At 41.8% G+C, this 22,525-nt stretch overlaps 1 protein-coding gene and 1 non-coding gene across 12 annotated transcripts in view; one reads left to right on the forward strand and one right to left on the reverse strand.

The window, feature by feature from the left end:
• Prdm2 (PR domain containing 2, with ZNF domain) overlaps nt 1-22,525 on the reverse strand; it is a 105,379-nt gene that overhangs the window by 77,331 nt on the left and 5,523 nt on the right. For 7 of the 11 annotated variants that reach the window (XM_011250175.3, NM_001081355.3, XM_030253092.1 and 4 more), the window contains exon 2: nt 9,940-10,013. The exons of 2 other annotated variants lie outside the window; for them this stretch is intronic. In XM_011250175.3, the coding sequence (XP_011248477.1) occupies nt 9,940-9,948 (9 nt within the window). In that variant the 5' untranslated portion in view covers nt 9,949-10,013. Of the gene's footprint in view, nt 1-3,058; nt 3,145-9,939; nt 10,014-19,258; nt 19,295-22,525 lie in introns of all 11 variants that reach the window. 2 more of the 11 variants (XM_017319918.2, XM_030253088.1) reach the window with 2 other exon arrangements.
• On the forward strand, nt 19,344-19,475 carry Gm22039. The gene has a single exon (XR_003955525.1). It is a non-coding gene; the product is annotated as a small nucleolar RNA SNORA17 (small nucleolar RNA).

Below are 22,525 nucleotides of genomic sequence, written 5' to 3' on the forward strand. Positions count from 1 at the left end.
AAGGCTGTATGTGTTAAATGCAGAGGCAAGCTTGCCTTCCAAATACTTGCAATCTCAACTTGATAAAGTCTAGAGGAGCAGAAACCATAAATACTGAGACTTACTACACAAAAATCCTTTTTATTAGAAAATGCAGTTTTAGCCAGGCAGTGGTGCCTTTAATCCCAGCACTCAGGAGGCAGAGACAGGTGGATTTCTGAGTTCAAGGCCAGCCTGGTCTACAAGTGAGTTCCAGGACAGCCAGAGCTACACAGAGAAACCCTGTCTCAAAAAACCAAAAAAAAAAAAAAAAAGAAGAAGAAAGAAGAAGAAGAAAGTAGAAAGAAGAAAGAAGAAAGAAGAAGGAGAAGGAAGAAGGAGATGAAGAAGAAGGAGGAGGAAGAGGAAGAGGAAGAAGAAGAGGAGGAGGAAGAGGAAAGGAAAGGAAAGAAAAGAAAATAAAATACAATTTTAGAAACAAACAATTCAGAAATAAACCTTTGGAGCAAAAGAATGTTTTTTAAAAAGTTGTCTCCCCACTCGGGAGGCAGAGGCAGGCGGATTTCTGAGTTCGAGGCCTGCCTGGTCTACAAAGTGAGTTCCAGGACAACCAGGGCTACACAGAGAAACCCTGTCTCGAAAAAAACCAAAAAAAAAAAAAAAAAAGTTGTCTCCCGAAGCACTTTTAAGCTAGACACTTTTGTACATTTACTTAAGACAATATTAGATGTATTTTCATACTTTGAACTGACCTGCCTTGGTTCTTACATGAAACAATCACAACTGTTTCTCTTTCCAGTCTTAATCTAAAAGAAACTACAATATCTATCTACTCAATATTAATGCATCACTATATTTCTGAGTCCCTTCTGGGCGTCCCCTTTGCCCCAACAATGCCTCTATGTAGTAAGAAGAGTCAAAAATGCAAAATCCAAAAAGTACCCAATGCTCAGAGTCCAGATCAAGTGTAGAAGATGAGCGGGGAGGGGACTGAAGTCCAGGGGCCACGTCAGAGAAAATGCTTCAAGTGTGACGAATGCAGACAGCAACAGTAGAAACCAAATCACGATTAGGAAGAAGCCTGGTGAACTCAGAGAGCAGAAAGGCAAAAAGGTCAATGTGTTCCCAACGGAGGACATGAGAGAGAGCCGGAGCTAAGGCAGGAACCGCCAGAGGCGAGCCTGGAGAGCAGGATCCACCAGCATGCAGCGAAAGGCAAAGGAGGCAAACAGAATGGATGTGCTCAGCAAGCCACCCACGGCTTCCTTAGACTCGCAGGCCTAAAGTGTCTGTCTGTCCTTGCTGCTGCTGACGATAGGCATGTCCCTGCTTTGGGGTTAATGAGACCTCTGTGTTCTAGATGGAAGATGTCACCAGATTTTTCTTTCTGCTTTCCTATAATGAGGATCAGCAAGCCAGAAGTTTAATGTGGTAAGTTAGTGAGTTACTGAGTCTTAACTAATTGACTAATATTTGTCAATCTGATGCCCTCAACTTTCTACTCCCTCAAACCAAAGAGAGCCAGTTGTCCCCAACTGATGGTCACAGGTCTCCCTTCTTCATTCAATCATTAACAAATCCTTCCATGCTGGCATTGTGCTGAGTAGGAAGGAAACAATGGTGAGTTAACACCTGCCAACCTCCTGCTCATTAAGCCATCTATGAGGAACCTCTGTCCCCACTGCCTAACATACAAAAAAAAAAACCCAAAAACCTTAAAAATGTGATGTTCCAGGTCTGACCTCACTGCAAAGTGTGAAGAACCATATGCTTTTCCCTGCATCTATCCCTTGGCCCAGGTAACTTACTCATGTTACATCATACATGGGATGATGTAGGATTCCATGGTGATGTTGCTAATCTGAGAGAACAAATTAGAACGTTCTAGGATGTACTGCTATGTTCCAGAGTCCTAAGCACAGTGATCTTTCATCAGGGCTGCAGTCAGGCCCAGGAGAGACGAGAAAACAACACAAAAGAGGTCCCCTTCCCCGCTGTCAGGCCCAGGAAGGAAGCCATACCTCACACCAGAACCAGCACCTAAAGGTGCCGATTTGTATTTGTACTGCAGCCTCTACGCTTCCCCAGGATCAGCCAGGCCTCAAGTCTGTCTCCACTTTCCTCCCTACAAGACTCCTGGGGCTGGAATTTAGTGAGCCCTTACTGGCCGGTGTGTCAATCAAGAGCAGGTTTAAGGCATGTACTCCTCTGTCTGGTGTCTTCCCCAGGCTAGGAGACACAGAAAAGGGAGGGCTATGAACAAATGAGCAAAGGTCCAGCTTCAACTGCCAAAAGGTCTGAGACACAAAGGGATAGATGAAGAGTACGTGGATTCCTGGAAGTGCAGAAAGAGTTCATGGGAAGTAGAGAACTCAAGATGCCATTATCCCAGAGTGAAGCAGACAAAGGGAGAAATAGGTCCTTGTATTAGGAGCCATGGCAGAGACAGAGGAATCCATGAAATAACGTCATCAAAGCAGAAAGGAATTCCAGAAGTAATGTGTCCACAAACCAAGATGACTGAACTTTTTCAATCTATCGTACCTGATGCTCTTATCCACTCCACTGCCCTAACGCCTGAAATAGCAAGGCAATCTCTACTACACCCACACATGCACAGTGAGTGTCCCATGAGCCAATGAAGTAGGGCGGGTCTGACCAGTCTGCAGCACCCAGGCTGACACACACACACACACAAGATCCTGCCCCACGGAAGACAAGGTCTAAATTGATACTTTAATTTTAAACTATTTTTATCAAGGGCAGCAAACAAAGTCTACAGACACATTGTCAGATGGAGTTTGCTTGGTCTACTGTGTGCTTTAAAGAGAAAAAGAGAAACAAACAAAAATCCCACAATTCTGTGGGGGGAAAAAAAGGTTGCCATCTTGCTCTGGCCGGTGACAACAGCAGGCATAGCCTCTGTGTTCTTCCTCCTCTGGATCAAGGAGTCTATCACAAGGCAGGTTTTCATGCTGCTGCTTCTCCTAAGCCTCCATCCTTCCAGCCAGTCAGTGTCTTCTTCATCTTTCCAAGTTCAGTTTGAATCCCAGCTTACTCATAAAGAGAAACAACTCACTGTGACTACTCCTTTTGAGTTTCCATCACTTTTCTATCGTAGACACACAGGACACAAGGGCCATGGAGAAGCTGTCAGCAGCACAACTGTACCAGAACAAGCAAAGGTCTGAGTTCACATCCACCATGACATGTAACAAAAGGCATTAGAGGGTAGCAAGACAGCTCAGCAGGGAAAGCTCTTGTCATGCAAACATGTCCTGAGTTCAAACCCCAGACTCTACAGTGGAAAGAAATCAGACTCCTCAGAGTTATCCTCCAACTACCTGTTGCACGCATACCTCCCCAAGCACACAGTATACACCTACACATAGTAACAATAAAGATTGTTGTTGTCAACAACAAGGTACTAGGAAGCAGAACCACAATGTAGCTGCTGCTGGCTGAAGTAGCAGCAATAATCTACAGTGTTCCCACTTCCCAGGTGCAGCCCAGAGGCTTCGCTTACCCATTTACCATGACTGTAACCACCGGCCTAACCTTTACCTATCAGGATGCAAGCCTGTCAGTCACAGAGGGAGTGATGCTCACAGTTGAGCATGGGGAATGAATCAAGGACCATAAAGCTAAGGCAGTCAAACAGCCCTAAGTCTTGTCTACCATAATCCATGCCCAAACAACACAAAAAAGCAAAGCCTTCCAATTATTTAAAGAAATACAATCCAAGTTGTTTTTTTTTCAATTTTCAGATAATCTAATCATTTCATTAAAAAAAATCACACCCATGTTTATAAAGATTATTATATATCTAGCAGAATACTAGATTTAAAAGGAGATTTAGGTGCCATTATTAGAATACAAATTTCTTAAGATAATATTTATTGAGATCTAAATCATAACAACTAGGAGTACCTTATGGAAGTCTTTTTAAATCTGAAAATTTAAATTTGTATCTATAATTATAAACACTTCTTTGCTCCATAATTAGCATATGCTGAAACAGTCTATTTTTAGGGTCAGAAAAAAAGGAAGAAGATAATGAAAATGAAATCAAGAAGTCGCCACAGTGTTAACCACCTGGTAGAATCATACCTTTGAACGGAGTGGGCCAAACTCAGACAGTCTTTAAAACATAAAAAAATTAAAAATAAAAAAATAAACCTCTGCAAAGAAAATGCAGCCACTAAGCAGCAACAACCCGGATGGATGACCAAGTCATGGGAAGATAAACACAGGATGTACTCCGTGGGACTGCATAGCTATGACACTAGAGAACAGGACAGTAGAGACACCAAGTTCGTCAGCAGCTGCCTCTTGTGAAGGACTAATCAGCAAGGGAAGCCTGGGACATTGCAATGTCCCACAGCCAGCAAATGGCCATATCTCCTTGAGTGCAGATGTGTGTCAAATGGGTACACCATGAGGCACACAAATCACACCTCAGGGGTTAAAAAATCTAGAAAAAAACTGGCCTAGGAGTCTCATTTAATATCAAACAACTTAAAATTTAAGCTCAGAGATAAACAGCTGAGGTAAAATGTTAACAAGATACTCAGAAAAGAGAAAACCAGAAATGACATACAACTACAATGGCAAGCTAAGGCAAACAACAAGAGTTTACCTAACAGCAGAAAAACAGTAGCCCAGAGGGCAGAGTTCAGCAGCCCTACATCTTAACAAGAACTAAAATGATGGGAAAATACTTAAAACATGAAGAGGGAAAAGAAACCATGAACCAGTGTCAAACTGTAAAAATACCACGACTGGAATAAACACAGTGTCTATAGTATTAAAAAAGAAAGGAAAAGAAAACCCAAGTATGTTCATTTAACACCTCTTTGCAGCAAACACTAAACCGGGCTGGAGCTGGCTCTGGACGCCAGCGTCCCCAGCAGGAGGCTCGGAAGCATCTGTAGCTCCAGCTGCAAGGCCTCCAGGGCATCTACATACAGACACATGCACACACATACAAACAATATTTTTTTTTTTTGAGACAGGGTTTCTCTGTATAGCCCTGGCAGTCCTGGAACTCACTTTGTAGACCAGGCTGGCCTCGAACTCAGAGATCCACCTGCCACTGCCTCCCGAGTGCTGGGATTAAAGGCGTGCGCCACCATGCCTGGCTACAATAAATATTTTTAAACGTATGAAACTAAGATAGAGTTTTAAATACTTTCTATTTACAGATAGAAAGGCCAACTTACAAACACATGAAAATCTAGCTAACCTCATAATTAATAATCCTAAATATTTATTAATCATTAAAGCAAAATGAACCTTTAAGTCATCAGACTTAAAGAACAGGAATATCAGTATAACAGAACAGAATGTATCATTTTAATTAATATTTATTAACACAATTCAAACATTCCTATACTCAGAACTGTCCCAAACTCCCCCATCCCTCAAGCAAACTCTCCTCCGATCTTTAACAAGGCCCATGAAACTGACCTTGTACCTCTTTGCCTGGCTTCATGTGGCCTCAGGACCAGCCTCTCCTTCCCTACCACAGCCCCTCTCTTCACACTCTCTGCCAGCTGACAGCTGCTACTGGTAAAATGGCTATTATAGAAGGTTGCATTCACTATTTCACATAAGCAATATGGATTAATGGCTCTGATTTTTAAAAATATAAGGACTGGGTATGGTGGTACACATCTTTAATCCCACCACTTGGGAGGCAGAGGCAGAGGGATCTCTGTGAGTTCAAGACTGGTCTGGTCTATATAGTAAGTTCTAGGACAACCAATGCTATGTAGAGAAACTTTTTGCCAAAATTAAAAAATAATAAATAAATAAACACCCAGAAAACAAACATATATACGAATATTCATACATAATAAGCAAATTTTACTGGCTTTTCATGAGAAGAAATATAAATAAGCAAATCCACGTCTATACTTTACCCATTTGCAATAAAATATAATGAAGCACGGCCCTGCCCTTTGCACACTGTGTTTCTTTCAGTCTGCCCATTACTTCCTTTCCTGTATTGTTGTGCACCTGGATTCTGGCTGTGTCCCACCTTGGTTCTGAGATCAGTGGCTGTGTAACACAGAGCACTTCCTCTAGCCCTCCCTGCCACTCCTCCTCACAGGGACTCGCTGCTTCACAGCACTTTCACTATCCTCTGGAACCAGCCTTGCCTGCTTTTCTGAGCATCAAGACTGCAGAGCCTCATCCACGTGGTTCTCTGCAGTGTCCATGACATGCTGGGAGGGGTTCTGTGCATGGGAACAAATAAACACCCAGGACAGCAGAGCTACGAGAACTGCAGATGGATTACAACGGTGCTCACAAGCTTCTTTCCTTGTTTTACTGGTCTTTAAAACTAGCACAGAAAGCAAAACTCCCCTGCTACTGGTTAATGGCAGTAGTAACACAGGCCACTGCTTAGAACAGAGAGCTGTTGTGACTATAGTTCCTATACTGCCAGAAAAGATTCCAGGGGGGGAAACTATGTAACTCAGGAAATTAGTAATAAAGGTAGTCCCAGGAAATCCTCATAGCTGTCCTCAAATACTTTGGTTTTTCTCTGCTACCAGATGGGATCACACCCCACCACCACATTAATTTTAAATGACATATGCCAACGTGAGTGTGGCCAATTAATGTCACATACCAAAAGTCCACGATCCCTTGTTCCTGTGTAACTACAATAGGACAGCACCACGACAATCCAGAGTGTGCAGCAAAGACCAGGGAATAAGCTGGGGCTGTGTTAAGCCACTGAGCTGGGCAGCTGTTTGCCACTTCTGCAAACCTGAGTATACCTGGGCTGCTACAGTGAGAGGCTTTATACATCTGACTGCTGCTGACTGCAAAGCTCCTTTTTTCACTCTGGAATGACCATCTCTTGGTCCTAAAGTCTTCCATCACAAAGTGGGAATTCTAATGCCTGCATTTCATAGGTTGTTTTTATAAGAGGAGAATATATATACTTAACAAAGAGCTTGGCAACTGTGCTAAGAACTCAACAGATACAAAATGGAATTAAACTGTAGCATATCTAAGCTAGGCTACTTTGAGCCTATTTACATTGTGCCACTAAATAACCTAGGAAACAGGAAAATATCACAGAGATGATCTCTAATTCACAATAGTCTAAGATACAAAAGAAAAAAGTTGTAATTGCGTTGGCTTTACCTTGAGTTTAGTAGGATGTAATCACATTGTAAGTCTAGGAGCAACTGTATTGGGTTAGTGTGGAATAGTAGTGAGGAAACAAAGGATAGCTATGACCTAAAAACAGAAAATACAACATGAGGGCAAAGGTGACTCCGACTGCCAGCTAGGCACGGCAGTGAGGAGGAACAAGGACTCACCTGCATAGCAAACTATGCTCCCTCTTGGGAGGAGAGAGACAGCAAGTGAGTGGGTACTGAGTGACAAACAGGGGAGAGAAGGAAAAACAAAGAACTCATGTTCTGGGGGTGTATGGAGCCCCAGAAATGGCTGCAGAGGGAGAGCCTAACAAGCTACCTCTGGAGGGGGAACTTGGGACACGCCCACACAGAAGAGGGGTGTGTTCAACACGGGCATGCTTTGAGAGCTATCACCCCTCCTAGAGGATTCTCATAAGCAACATGACCCGACCCAGATCATCCCCGTGCCTCAACTGGCTCATTCATGGGAAAGAAAAGAGTCTGTGCTAGTGTCTCAGAGACCACAGCCATCATAGGACAGCGCTACCTGCTAAGCCGCAACCGAGAGATGCTAATCATTTCCTGGAGAGAAAATTCCACCCAACCAAGAATAACTTCACGATTTTAATTATAAGTTAGTTTTACTCAAGTTCAAACTTTTTCTACCCGAATTGTGTCATGTAGTTATTTAGAAATTTTTAGTACAATCTGACTGACAACAAGAGTGATAAGTGCAGGAACAAAACTATAAACTACTCTGAATTTTTTTAATTACAAGAACAATTGTGGATGAATGTAGTGTTCCAATTTAATAAAGAAATTTGAAAGTACTAAAAGTTTTAGTCAGAAAAAGTTAAACAGTCTTATATTCAAAATAAAACTTTCCTTATTGTCAGAGCATTTCAATCACACACGAGTCAGACATGCGCTGCTTGTTAGAGCACTTACTTTCCTCCTGATCCTTGGCGTCAAAGGAAGCCCTGCACAAATCTAAGACTAAGCCTTGTCACAGGTAACATGAGATTGCTAGAGAGCCAAAAGCTGCAAGGGTTAGTATGACACCTCTCCTGAAATAGCATGCACACTTTTTGTTTGACACAACTGGGATGTACGTTAAAGCAGAAGTATAAAATATCAGAAACTAATAAAGTCTAAACACACTTGGTTCGTATAGACTCAGTAGGACATGAGAATCAATGGACAGTTAAGCCTAAGCTTACCGTCAGCTCCTCAGATAAATGAGCACAGAATACCACACCAAGAACAAAGTCTGCATTCAAATTCCACTTTGGGAAGTCACCATCACTCCGCCCAGAACTGACTCCTCTAACGAGCCCCAGACGCTGAAAAGCCAAAGCTGATGACCAGGTTCACATTAAGAATCAATCTTAAGTTAGGAAAATAAATGAAATGCATACATAAATATACCTCTGATGGATGATCCCCAAAAACACATTCTGCTTTTTTCCTAACTGCTCACCATTTCAACTATAAGCTGCCTTCAAAAGCACGTCAGTAAATCTTCACCTATTACTGTAATGGAGACCATGTGCCCATGTGCTCGCCAGATTCCTGTTTATGAGGTACATACAGTCCTGTGTATTAAAATAAACTTATCATTGATAATGAAAGCAATGAAAAGAAATCAAAATGACCCACTCCAACAATTCATCTCTCTCAACGCAACATGGGACAGAATTTATTAAACTTCATCACCTCATGGAATTATGCTTGGGCTTTCTAGTTAGAAACACCTGGAAATGATTTTTTTTTAAGTATCTAAAGTTTCAATTGATAAGATACAAAATGTTTTCAAGTCTTAAATGGTTTAAGCTATGAAGTAATATATATATATATATATATATATATATATATATACACTTTATATTTTTATTTTTCACATCTTTTAAAAATTTGCTTATAAAAAATTTTAGGATAATGTTTCTGACATCCATATTGGATTTCTTTTTTTGTTTGTTTATTTGTTTGGTTGGTTTGGTTTTTTTGAGACAGGGTCTCTCTATTCTGTAGCTCTGGTTGTCCTGGAACTAGCCCTGTACACCAGGCTAGCCTCAAATTCACAGAGACCTAACTGCCTCTACCTCCCAAATGCTGGGATTCAAGGCATGCTTACAAAAACTTTTAGGAGATTGTTTCTGACATCCATGTCTGTAACTATGAGAATGAGACAAAAAATAAGAAAATTGCTCTAGAATGCATTAAAATCACATAGCTAATACCACTGAGGCTACGTTACAGAAATATCCCATAGCAGAATAGTTTAATCTCCTGGTAAACACACATCCTCCTGCAAAAGAAAACATCTTACATTTCAGTATCTGCATTCTGTGCTTTATACAAAGAACTTTCAAGAACAAGATACTTGAAAGTTTGTTTGAGCATTAGTGTCTCTAAAATTGATTTTTAATCTCAGTAAATTACAAAATAAAAAGTTCAGAGAACAAAAGATTGATATGTAACAAACAAACAAACACAAAAACCCTAATTCTAAGTGCGGCAAAAGAGGAGTTAACAAAGGAAATCTGAGCTAAAGTTCCTGAGTTAGTCTCCCTCAGGATCCAAAGAAACACCAACACACTTCAAGTAATGCGCATGCTACACCACACACAACTCACACTACGCAAACAAAGGCAGGGGGGTAACGGTGTTAGGAAACAAAAGCAAACATACAGGAGGAACGAATGAAGGAGTGTGCCTGTGTTGCTATCTTTAAAAATCAATAGCTTACCTAACATCTAGGTCATGAATTTGTATAAATTTTTATTTTTAAACTCACCTGATGCATTTTCAATTCCTGTTGTGTTCTGTAAAGATACACACAACAAAGAAACTTCTTTGATTACATGAGCCCTAAAAAGAAAAACAGACAATTGTAATATTCACCTGCCTATAAGTTTACAGTGATTTAAAACCACATATGAACTACAGAATGTGCTGCAAGGGCTATTCATAATCCATGCCAGTTAAGCTCAGTCCACACTGACAACTAACGTCTCAGATTCATTATAACAATAGATAAATGCCCTTCTCGCTAAACCTTACTAGGATTTCAGTGTACTCTATCATCAAAGCAGTATCATCAGGATGACATATTTTTTTTATTAAGAATTATATCACTCCTTAGGAGAAATCAATTAGCTGTGTTAATAGTCAGAAACACAAAGCCTGAAGGAGGGAGTAAGTGGTGTGCAATGAAGATAACCTTCTTTTGCTTTCAGTATTTGCTACATGCAAACACAATTAGACTCCATTACTCTGTTTTTCAAGCTCCTGAAGCAGTAAGGTGGATTGACTACATGGAATTCTCTTCAAAGGGAAGAATAAAAAGCAGACAGTACCATGCAAAGGCTTTTTTAAAAAGGTCTGGAAAGAGCTACAATTATATCTCTAGAGTGTTACGTTTGACATAGTCAGACATGACAACGAAAGTTCTTGTAAATACATATGGCATACAGTCATATACCTCATAACAATAATGCAATCAACCACTGACCACATATACAGTGAGGAGCCTATGAGATTGTTTTGTTGTGTCGTGGTGTAGCACTGGTCTCAGCAATGGTGTACCAGTACATACTGACATGCAGAAACAAAACTGCCCATGATACATTGTCAGAACATTCCCTTAAGTCACTTATGTCACTGTATCCATTTCTAAATAATAATCTACTAGAGAGGTATGGTGTCACATTGTGATTCCAGCGCTTAGAGACAGGAAGATTCAGAGTTTAAGGTCAGCCTGAGCTATGTAGCACTGTTATCTTTAAAGTCAATGCAGGGCTGGAGAGATGGCTCAGTGGTTAAGAGCATCGACTACTCTCCCAGAGGACCTGGGTTACATTCCTAGCAACCACATGGTGGCTCACAACCATGTATAATGGGATCTAATGTCCTCTTCTGGCACACAGGTGCACATGCAGAAAGCACATATGTGTGTGTGTGTGTGTGTGTGTGTGTGTGTGTGTTCATATACATATATGTGTGTGTGTGTGTATATATATACATCGCCTACAGGGTAACTGTCCGATGTGACTATAAATAACGCAGGGGCGTGTGATATAATGATACACATTTTAGACGGGAAGGGTAAGAAGGAACAGTGCTTTGATAAGCTGTGTGTGTGTGTATATATATATATATATATATATATATATATATATATATATTTTTTTTTAAAGTTGATACAGTTGTTTCTATATAATATATGCCATTATAGGCATGATGGTTCATACCTGTAATCCCAGCATTTAAAAAGTTAAATCAAGAGTTCAAGGTTATCCTGAGTTACATGAGACAGCATCCAAAAAATAAAAATAAATTAATTTAATTAAGAATTAAAAAAATAATTAAAAAATGTAAAGCTACAACATGTTTTAAGTGAATTTATGATTCTTATATACAAATTATAACTATTCAGTAGACTCTCCACTGTAGCACTGTAAATGTCTCCAGTAAGCACATATAAACATACCATGAAGTATAAGAGACCAAGACACAGGATTTTTCCCTGTCCAATTACATTACTTCCTTGATCTAGGAGACATCGCCTACAGGGTAACTGTCCGATGTGACTATAAATAACGCAGGGGCGTGTGATATAATGATACACATTTTAGACGGGAAGGGTAAGAAGGAACAGTGCTTTGATAAGCTGTGTTCTTAGCTAGTTCTAAGGGGAGTTGCCTTTCTGTTCTTCCCTGAGCTGTTGGGAACCATCATGGATGGCTTTTTTTTTTTTTTTTTTTTTTTTTGGTGTTTTTGAGACAGGGTTTCTCTGTGTAGTCCTGGCTATCCTGGAACTCACTTTGTAGACCAGGCTGGCCTCGAACTCAGAAATCCGCCTGCCTCTGCCTCCCGAGTGCTGGGATTAAAGGCGTGCGCCACCACGCCCGGCTCATGGATGGCTTTTAACAAGCAAGGTCTTATAGTTAAATCTGGACATGCTCATCTGAACTAAGTTTTATGTTTACTGTGCCCGAGGAATGTATTCCACAGCATGCCATCTTGTTACATGGGTCAGTTCTGGTTATATTCAATAGATAAAATGTGAAGGTAACTTAAACATCTTTCTCATAGATATTCAATAAGACCTTCCCTAGGATATGTATAATGCAGTAAACACAACTGCCCCTATAGCCTGAGACTTAATCTGTTATCCTATTTGAATGTGGCTCTGGGGTATGAAGAAGTCCTAAGGCCCATGGTCTCTTAGATATGCATACCTGAGGTCACTGGCTACTATCAGTTCCTCTAGGACTGTGTGACATCTTAGGCTCCAGTTTTCTGTTACCTTCTTCAAGCTTTTACATATGAGTTTATAAATTCTGCCATGGGAACTTCTTTGAAAAATGAGAAAAATACTACCACCAACTACAGTATTTTGCTGAGAGATATTGGAAGGTAAGACACCTGTGCCATTTTCCTTAGTGTCACTTTTCATTCTCCTAAGACTCAACAGCATCACTGTAACTATCACAAATGAAGCTTCTTCCAGGGACAGCAGGCCTGTGCCATCTTCACACGCTTCCTTTGTTCTGAGGGAAGCATTGGCGTCTTCAGCTTCAGGCAGAATTAGAAAACCTGGCCATTGTGTACAAACCTGCTTCCTGCTATTAGTTAATTGTGTGGTGCTGCTGTTTGATTTTGTTTGGGTTTATGCTGCTGTAATTTAACAGATTTCCTGGGCTATTCCCGTGTCATGTGACTGACTCCATTGAAATGTACAGTTCAAGAGTATTTATGGACTGAGAGATGATGGCTCACTTGTTGCTCTTGCAAAAGATTCAGGTTCCATTCCCTATACCTAAAAGTGGCTCACAACCTTCTATAACTCCAGATCTAAGAAATTCAATACCCTCTTCTGACCTCTGTAGACAACCAGACATGCACATACACATACATGTATATATGTACATAGACATACATGCAGGCAAAACACTCATCATCCACATAAAATGAAATAAATTTTTAAAAAAGATTTAGTTTATGTATATGAGTACACTGTAGCTGTCTTCAGACACCCCAGAAGAGGGCATTGGATCCCATTACAGATGGTTGTGAGCCACCACGTGGTTGCTGGAACCTCTGGAAGAGCAGTTAGTGCTCTTAACCACGGAGCCATAAATCTTAAAGAGAGTATTTGCCATACTTATAGAGTAGTGCAACTGTCACCACAATCCACAGATGTTTTTGTCAACACACACACACACAAAACCTTAGCAGTGACAACACCTGCCCCAACTCCTCCTGCGCAGCCTGCAGCATCAGCAACAACTGACAACTTCCTGTCATATATAGTTATCAGTTCTGAACATTGCACTTCGTCAATCAAGAGAAGTCATGGCAATGAATGACCTTAATGGGCTTTAGTTTACATTCCAGAAATTAGACAGCACTTAGTTCCACACAAGCAGGTAAGTGGCCCTTCACCTGCGCACTACTCCTTCCATCCTGAGCACTAGTGGGCCACAAACAGGAAGTTCCCTGACCTCTAGAGAAGGGGCCCGCAATGAGCAAATACCTGAAATGTGGAGAAAGTGCTATACAGAAAAGCAGAGAAAGGTCTGCATCACAATCTGCCTGTCCCCACACAGGCAACTGCTGCCAATCCAACAAGCTGCTCTGGAGACAGGAAGAAGAGCTGGGACCTGAGAAGGTGTGGGAAGAAAGAGGAAGAACACAAGAGACTCCAGAATATGAGCTCGAAGTCTACACCAAGGTGGTCACTACTTGCAGGTGGCAGTGTCAGGGGCAAAGACAGTGCAGAGTGCTGGTTATGGCATGGTGAAAAAGAAGGAAGAAGTGACTGGGTCCTGGATAAGTTTACCAACGAGCCTGTAACTTTAGCTGCCTGGTTAGAGATGAGTTAGGAAAGAAAAAGCAAGTGGAGATGAACCTGGGTCCCCACGTTCCGTTCCCAGAAGGGAGAATGTGGCTGCTGCTTGCAGGGGTGCTGCCCTCCCCTTGTGTCTGGGTTGCAGTTGGTTTCCCCTCTTTATTTCACATTTGTCTTCTTTCCTTTCCTTACCCTTTGTAGTTGTTAACCCACAGGCACAATTCAAATAGCAGAATTATCTGCTATCTGACACTGGACAGATAAAACAGTACAGTGTTTAAAACATTTCTTTTTGATGCATTTAGCTTAATAAATGGCAATTTTTTTTCTAATTTAAAAAAAACCTACCGTGTAATATGAGTTGGTACACGATGAAGCACAGTCTAAGACTTCCTATACCTCCCCCTCCATGTCCAAACAAAAACCCATTCATCATTTCTTGTTGGAAAAAATAAGGATCTTAACCTTTTCTTTCCTCTTTTCTTTGCTTCTCTTTCTTTCTTCCTTCCTTTTTTTTTTTTTTTTTTTTTTTTTTTTTTTTTTTTTTTGGTTTTTCAAGACAGAGTTAGTCCTGGACGTCCCAAGTGCTGGGGCTAAACGTGTGTACCACCACACCACACCACTGGCTTATACTTTCACTTTTTTTGTTGTTGTTGTTGTTTTTTTGTTTGTTTTGTTTTGTTTTGTTTTTCGAGACAGGGTTTCTGTGTAGCCCTGGCTGTCCTGGAATTCACTCTGTAGACCAGGCTGACCTCAAACTCAGAAATCTGCCTGCCTCTGCCTCTCAAGTACTGGGATTAAAGACGTACGCCACCACTACCTGGCTCACTTTTTTAAAAAAATATTTCTTTTTAAATGAGTACACTATAGCTGTCTTCAGACACACCAGAACAGGGTATTGGATCCCATTACAGATGGTTGTGAGCCACCATGTGGTTGCTGGGAATTGAACTCAGGACCTCTGGAAAAGCTGTCAGTGTTCTTACTTAACCCCTGAGCCATCTCTCCAGCCCCACACTTTCTTTTAAAAGTTCACTACATAGTCATGTTTACTGGACCCTCTTCTCTGTTACTTCTAATCCTAACCATTAGAAAACTCATCTTTGTAGGTAAGGGCACTTGCTGCCAAGCCTGATAGCCTGAGTTCAATCCCCAGAACACAAGTGAATAGAAAGAACCAATTCTCTCAGTTGTTTTGACCTACACAGACACACAGACACAGATACACACATAGACACACACAGGGGGAGGGGGAGGGGGTACTCATGCACCCATACATAAATATTCACAAATACAATAAATAAATCTACCTTTAAAAAAATATTTCCAAATAACAGAATTATTACAAAACCAATAGTTCTTAGCTGATTTTTTAGCATGTGTACATGCATAGTATATACAAGCATGTGCACACACATGTTCACATGTGAGGAGCACACCAGTATGTAAGTGTCTATAAACTTGTGTGAACACACACATGGAGGTCAACAGGTTGACATATGATGCCTTCCTTAGTGGCTCTCCACTTTATTTACTGAGTGAGGATTTCTCACTGGGCCCAGAACTTGGTAAATCAGCTAGTCTAAGTATCTGGCCTGCCCTGGGATCCTGCGAGCACTTCCTGAGGGCTGAGATTACAGAGAGGCGAGCCACTATTTTTATATTGGTGCTGGGAATCTGAACTCCAGCCCTTACACTTTTGCAGAAAGTGCTTTTTATCCACGGAGGCATCTCCCCAGTCTTCCTTTAAAGTATGCTAAAGTAAAGCCATGTATGGTAGTGTGTGCCTGTCACCCTAGCTACTCAGGATAGCAAGATCACCCTTGAGTCTAGGAGTTCAAGACAAGCTAGAACAACCTAGCAAGACCCTATCTGTAACACCAACACCAACAACAAAAACAACGGGAAACTGTACTGAACTGAACAGCTCCTAGCCTGAGACTGTGTCTTTCATTATGGGCATTTAGCACTACCCTAGGCCATCAATGCCAGCAGTGCCTCAATCATTTTCACAACTGAAAACAAAACAAACAAACAAACAAAAAAACCCAAAAAACTAAATACCTTCCTAAACACACGCTCAGGGGCTCAGAATAATCACGTGACTAGTATAATAACATCACATGTGCTACCTATAGCAATGACACACTGCAAACACTATTCTGAAGTATCCTTCTTAAGGGTCCACCAGCACTGCTCACAAGCCCTAAGGCCCTGGCGGTACTCTGAGTTAACACTGGCTAAGACAGCATCACTTTCACATTCCCACTTAGCTAGTGTATGGCATCTCAAAGCCAAAGTAATCCACAAGAGATCCGCAATGGATCCTATCAGGACAGAGAAGAATCTTCTCACACAGATCATCAAAACCATTCCAGCAAATGCTTTTTATAATTTTTTTAAGATTTACTTATGGGGGCTGGTTGGCTCAGTGGTTAAGAGCACTGACTGCTCCTCCAAAGGTCCTGAGTTCAAATCCCAGCAACCACATGGTGGCTTACAATCACCAGTAATGAGATCTGATGTCCTCTTCTCGTGAGTCTGAAGTCAGCTACAGTGTACTTACATATAATAATAAATAAAATCTTTTAAAAAAAAAGATTTACTTATATGTGAGACTGTTTCACCTGAATGCAATGTATGACTGCCACATGACTGCCTGGCACCCACAGAGGTCAGAAGCAGGCACCGGATTGCCTACAAGTATAGTTACAGATGGTTGTGAGCACCATGTGAGTACTGGGAACCAAACTCCAGTCCTTTGCAAGAACAAGTGCGCTTAACTGCTGAGCCATCTCTCCAGGGCATCAAATTCTTTTTTAATACTAAAAATTCAGTGCTTCTGATTTTCTATTTACTAGCAAATACTGAAAATAGGTAGAAAGGGAACAGTAAGCAGATACATAAGCTTTGAACCTGTCAATCTCAGTCATCAGTTGTTCACAAATAGCATAGAAGCTTGAAATGGCACAAGCTTCAACACCACCATAGGTTTCTAAAGTTCTAACCACATGCACACACTTACTCTTTTTAGATATACTTATTTCATTCTATGTATACGGGTGTTCTGTCTGAACGTATGTATATACCATGTAGGTGTCTGGTGTTCACAGAGATTAGAAAAGTGTCAGATCCCTTAAAATTGGAGTTAGGGGTGGCTGTAAGCCAAATCTGGGTCCTCTCCAAATGCAATAAGTGATCTTGATCACTAACCCTTTTCTCCAGCAATCTTTTTTTTTTAAATAGTGTCTAACCTATGCTAACAGTTCTGATCCCCCTAACTCTGACTTCTGAGTGTTGGGATTACAGGAGTGTACTGCCATTAGTAGTTTATAGTGCTAGGGAGAAAACCCAGAGCTTTTGCCATGCTAGGCAAAGTCTGGGAACTTGGCAGCATTCAGCTGTCCTTTTCAAAGATATTGTTTTCAAATTCTGCAACAATCATCCTTACCAATATTAACCTGTTAATATAAGGGTGACTTGATTACTGAAGGTCAGTACCAAAAAAACAATGAAAAACGACTCAGTTCTCAGTATCAAAACAATCTGAACAACTAAAAAGATGCTCCAAAGACCTGACAATGGAGCTGAGTGGCTATCTTGACCCTGGGTGTGCACAGTCACCATCCACTCACCATCCTCTGAAATTAGACCAATCTAGGGGAAGACACACTAGCACAAACCAAACAGATGTGGCTGGTTATGCTGTCTTTGTGCACATGTGCAAACTTGGGACTTTTACAAAGCTAAGGGAAAAGCAATTATTTTTAAAGTACCAGTTTATGTCTAGGAGAAAGGAAGAATGATGAAAATATTTAATATATTCAACCATAAATCACTCAGCTATTTTTAAGACCAGCTTAGATCTCTTGTTCTTATTTGAAAAATACTGTAATTAACTTCAAACTGTTATTTTAAAATTACATTAATTTATTGTATGCATGTGTATATGTATGTAAATATGTGTTTGCCACTATGCGTGTGTAGGGGTCAGAGGACAACCTGCAAGAGTCAGTTGATTCTCTCCTTCCATAAAGTTCCAGGAACCAAACTTTTGTTGCCCAAGATAATGGCAAATGCCCTTACTTGCTAAGCTATCTCTCTGGCCTAAAAGTCATTCCTGCCACACGTGTACCACCAAGTAGACAATTACTATATATGTTACAGAGCTCTGAGGTCAACAGCCCATGGCTCTAGAGGGCCTTAAGCAATTAAACACCATCATATTAAAATGTCCAGTAGGAGACCAGCTGATATCATAGGAAAGTACTATAAATCTGCACTTAGACTGCGGGCACCCAGGGGTTTTCCAACCAAATGGAATTTTTTTCTAACTTTAAAACAATGGTTCTTGACCTGTGGGTCACGACCCCTTGAGGGTTGAATAACCCTTTCACAGAGGTCACCTAAGACCAATGGAAAATACAGATATTAAATTACAATTACAATTATGGAATGCAGCAAACAATTTTATGGCTGGGGTCACTGCAACACTAAACTGTTGTAAAGGACCACACACTGACAAAGCTGAGAACCACTACCTGAAAACAAAATGGGCTGGGGATCACTCAATCGATAAAGTGCTTGTTGCTGCATAAGCATGGGGACCTGAACTCAATCACCCTTGTTTAAAAAGAAAAAACAAAAGCCCAGTGCCACAGTGCACACACATACAATCCAGTGCTGATACAGTGCCACAGTGCACATGCATACAATCCAGTGCTGATACAGTGCCACAGTGCACATGCCTACAATCCAGTGCCGATACAGTGCCACAGTGCACATGCCTACAATCCAGTGCTGATACAGTGCCACAGTGCACATGCCTACAATCCAGTGCCGATACAGTGTCACAGTGCACATGCCTACAACCCAGTGCCAATACAGTGCCACAGTGCACATGCCTACAATCCAGTGCCAATACAGTGCCACAGTGAACATGCCTATAATCCAGTGCTGATACAGTGTCACAGTGCACATGCCTACAATCCAGTGCTGATACAGTGTCACAGTGCACATGCCTACAATCCAGTGCTGATACAGTGTCACAGTGCACATGCCTACAATCCAGTGCTGATACAGTGCCACAGTGCACATGCACCCACTTGAATGCACCTATGAGTGCAAACATGCACATGCACACACATGCGCGTACACACACACAATCAATCCATCAATCAATATAAAAACAATTAATGGGAAATTCTTCATAAAACATTACTCCCAAGCTGGGGATGGAGCTCGGTGGGAGAGTACTTACCTAAGAAGTATGAAATAATGAGTTCGATCCCCAGCACTGCAAGGGGAAGAAGAGTTCCTAGCATCCGTTAATAGAAAAGGAAGAGCCTGCCTTTTCTAGAAGCACTGCAGTTGTGGCTGCCATGTCCTATACGCGTTGGGTGGCAGAGAGGACAGAAGCTATGTCTATGCTCAGTGTTCTGACTGATGAATATCTAAATGATTAGTAGCCTAAAATTCCTTGAAGAAAGGCAAACCTGAGAGGACCACCGGTCTAGCACTGCACAGGCCTTGATGGCTCCCAGGACACAGAGCAAGCCAGTGACTAGAAAAACCCTGCCCTGGGTCTGAGGCCCTGGGTGGTAATGAGCCCCAGATCCCTCACATGTGATCACTTGAGGTCACTGGGCATGGAGTCAGGCAGGCAGAGCAAGGAACAAACCTGAGATGATCGCCAGACCGGCGCCATGGGGCCTGGACAGGGATCTAGCCTTGAACAACCACCAGTTGGGCACTGCACAGGCCTGGAGGTAGGGGGGATGACACCATGCCCAACATGACCCCTGTCCAACACTATAATTCATAAGTCAGGCACTCCTGAGCTAACCCTAGACACTCAGAGAGCCCAGGCACCACCAAGAGAAGCAAGTGGTGGAGAAAGGGAAGAGAAAAAGAAACAGAAGGATGTGGGCACATGAAGAGAGGCAGATTTAGAGACCTGAAGATACCTGATGTGAATAGCTGGTGATACCACCTAGGACCATGGTGGGGTCCTAGCCTGTTCTGCCACTGGAGAGACCAGGCCTGGGATCTATTACCGCCCTCTTCCTTCATCTCTTGCCATCTACGACAGGCACAAGAGCTGGCCCCAGGGTCGTGAGAGTCGGAGAACTGACCATGCCCCTCACCAACTGCAGCACTCAGAAGAGTGGGCCCTGTATCTCGCCAGGCAGCAGGATAGAGCTGGCCCTGGTTGGGGGTGAGGAGGTGTTGCTGGTGACCCAGACCCAAAGGCATGAGGGCATGAGAGCAGGAGAGCTGGTGGGCTAACCAGCTCGGATACTTGTCCAGGTATCTTTGAATTGTATCTTTGAATTGGCCCACCTCAACATCTATCCCATGGATGAGTGCATGAAGGGGCCAATCCTACAGATCCAAAACTATACAATCTCCATGACCAGGGCAACAACAGGATATCCAACAGGAGTAATAGCAGGGCTCCAGTATCAAGTAGAGTAGCAAAAGCTAGAGGCCACATACAAGCCATCACAATGAACATGTGCAAGCAAGGAAGTGTGGACCAAGGGGGATACTGTGGGACACACTGTGACACACTACAGCTTCCATCAGACTTTTTTCCTCTGTTGCGGGGGAGAGGTTGCCAGGGTGAAGAGCGGGTATGGGGAGACTGGGATGCATGGTGTGAAATTCACAAAGAACCAATAAAAAGTTAAAAAAAAAAAAAAAAGAAAGAAAGAAAGAAAAGAGGAAAAGGAAGTAAAATCAACTCTTCACTAATCCTCAAAATCCAGCCTCAAGAAGAACGTCTAAAGCAAGGAGTGATGTTAATGCTCATTCCACAGTTACCTACAAAGATTTAGTTGATCACTTTGAGTGACCTTTTCCCATCAGAGTTCCCAAAACAGCACTACTTTTGTGGTTCGACTCTGAGAAATATTCAGGATTCTTGCCTAAGCGTTTCCTGAAAAGCAAAAAAAAAAAAAAAACCTACAGCAACACAGACATGGTGAACATGATCCACATAAGTTTCATTTGGTCATGCTTCAAACACTACATGCAGCCCTTCAGATTTGTCCAACATACTGCAGAATGCAAGACAGCTCATCTTGGACATAACTCACACCTGTGATGGGCTTCCCTACACTATAGGTGAACAGCTGAGAACTGCAGCCGACACCAGACACATCACCACTGGCACTGTGCTTGCTCAAGGTACTGGCCACGTGGACACCACAAGGTTCACCTACCACTTTAGTGACTAGATTTTTTTATTTGGAGTGGGAGTTAACTTGTATAATCTGAGGTTTGTATTTAGGCAATAAATGTGTAACAACTGTTCTCAAGACCACTTACACACAGTAACAGTACCTACTGTTTACAAAGTGTATACACTGCTCTACAGTTTTAAAAAGCCCTTGAATGCATTGTTGTTGTTGTTGTTGTGTTTAAGAAAGACGCATTTCTTCAAAATAACTTATTTGTAATTCTCAATTCAACATAAAAGCAAATGTCTAGGAATTTATGATAAAAACATGAAAAAAGTCTCTTCATATTGGTCCACTATTTTCAATAAAATAGTATCCCCGATGCAAGGGTCTAGAAAGTAAGAACAAAACAGGTAGGGACAGTTCTAGGGGCCTTTGGATCTCAGGTTAAATCTGACTTTGACCTTGTGGTAAGTGTCCTAGTTTGCTTTCTGATGACCAAACTTGGGGAGGAAAAGATTCATTCCACCTTACAGCACACAGTCCATCACCAAGGAAAGTCAGGACAGGAACTTAAACAGAGATTGTGGAGGCATGCTATTTACTGGCTTGCTCATTTTGGACTACCTGTCCAAGGCTGGCACTATCCACAGTGTACTGGCCCTCCCACATCAATCAGTAATCAAATAAATGTTCCACAAACATACCTGCAGGACAACCTGGTAGAGGCACTTTTTTGATTAAGAGTCTCTCTTCCCAGATGCCCTTAGCTTCTGTCAAATTGACAAAAAAAACAAGCAGCACCATAGAACTCATCAGAGAGTGTTGCCCTCTGCCTGCTCCCAAGCCCTGGAGATCCATCTGTAGGCTAAGTCAGAGGTGGGAATGCTGAAAAGCAGAGCCAGCATCACCTACAGGACAAATGGCTTGGGACAGCCATAAGGAAGGTCTTATCCACCTGGGAGGATCAACAAAGACTTTCTGGCTGAGGATAAACCCTAAACAAAATAAAGCCTCATATATAAGGAAAATGTAAGCAAGGAACCCCAAGCTAATAAGCAATTAGAGCCGTTTTAAACCATGGAAGGTAACTACCAAGGAGGGCCATAAAAACATCTACAAAGCAAGCAGCCAGGAACAGGGATGGGACTGGGGTGGCATGTGGGATCCATGCTGGCATCTGATGCTCAGAAGGCAAACATCCCCAAAAAAAGCCACATCCATCAAAGGGGAAAACTGGTCCCCACACAGAAGGGCATGGAGGTCAGAGATAGAGATGCAGACATTTTTAGTCTCCCTAGGGTACCTGAAGGAAGAGAACTGCCAAGAGGAGAAATATGTCT

The sequence above is a fragment of the Mus musculus genome, chromosome 4, assembly GCF_000001635.26.
Source record: "Mus musculus strain C57BL/6J chromosome 4, GRCm38.p6 C57BL/6J".
NCBI classification, from domain to species: Eukaryota; Metazoa; Chordata; class Mammalia; order Rodentia; family Muridae; genus Mus; species Mus musculus.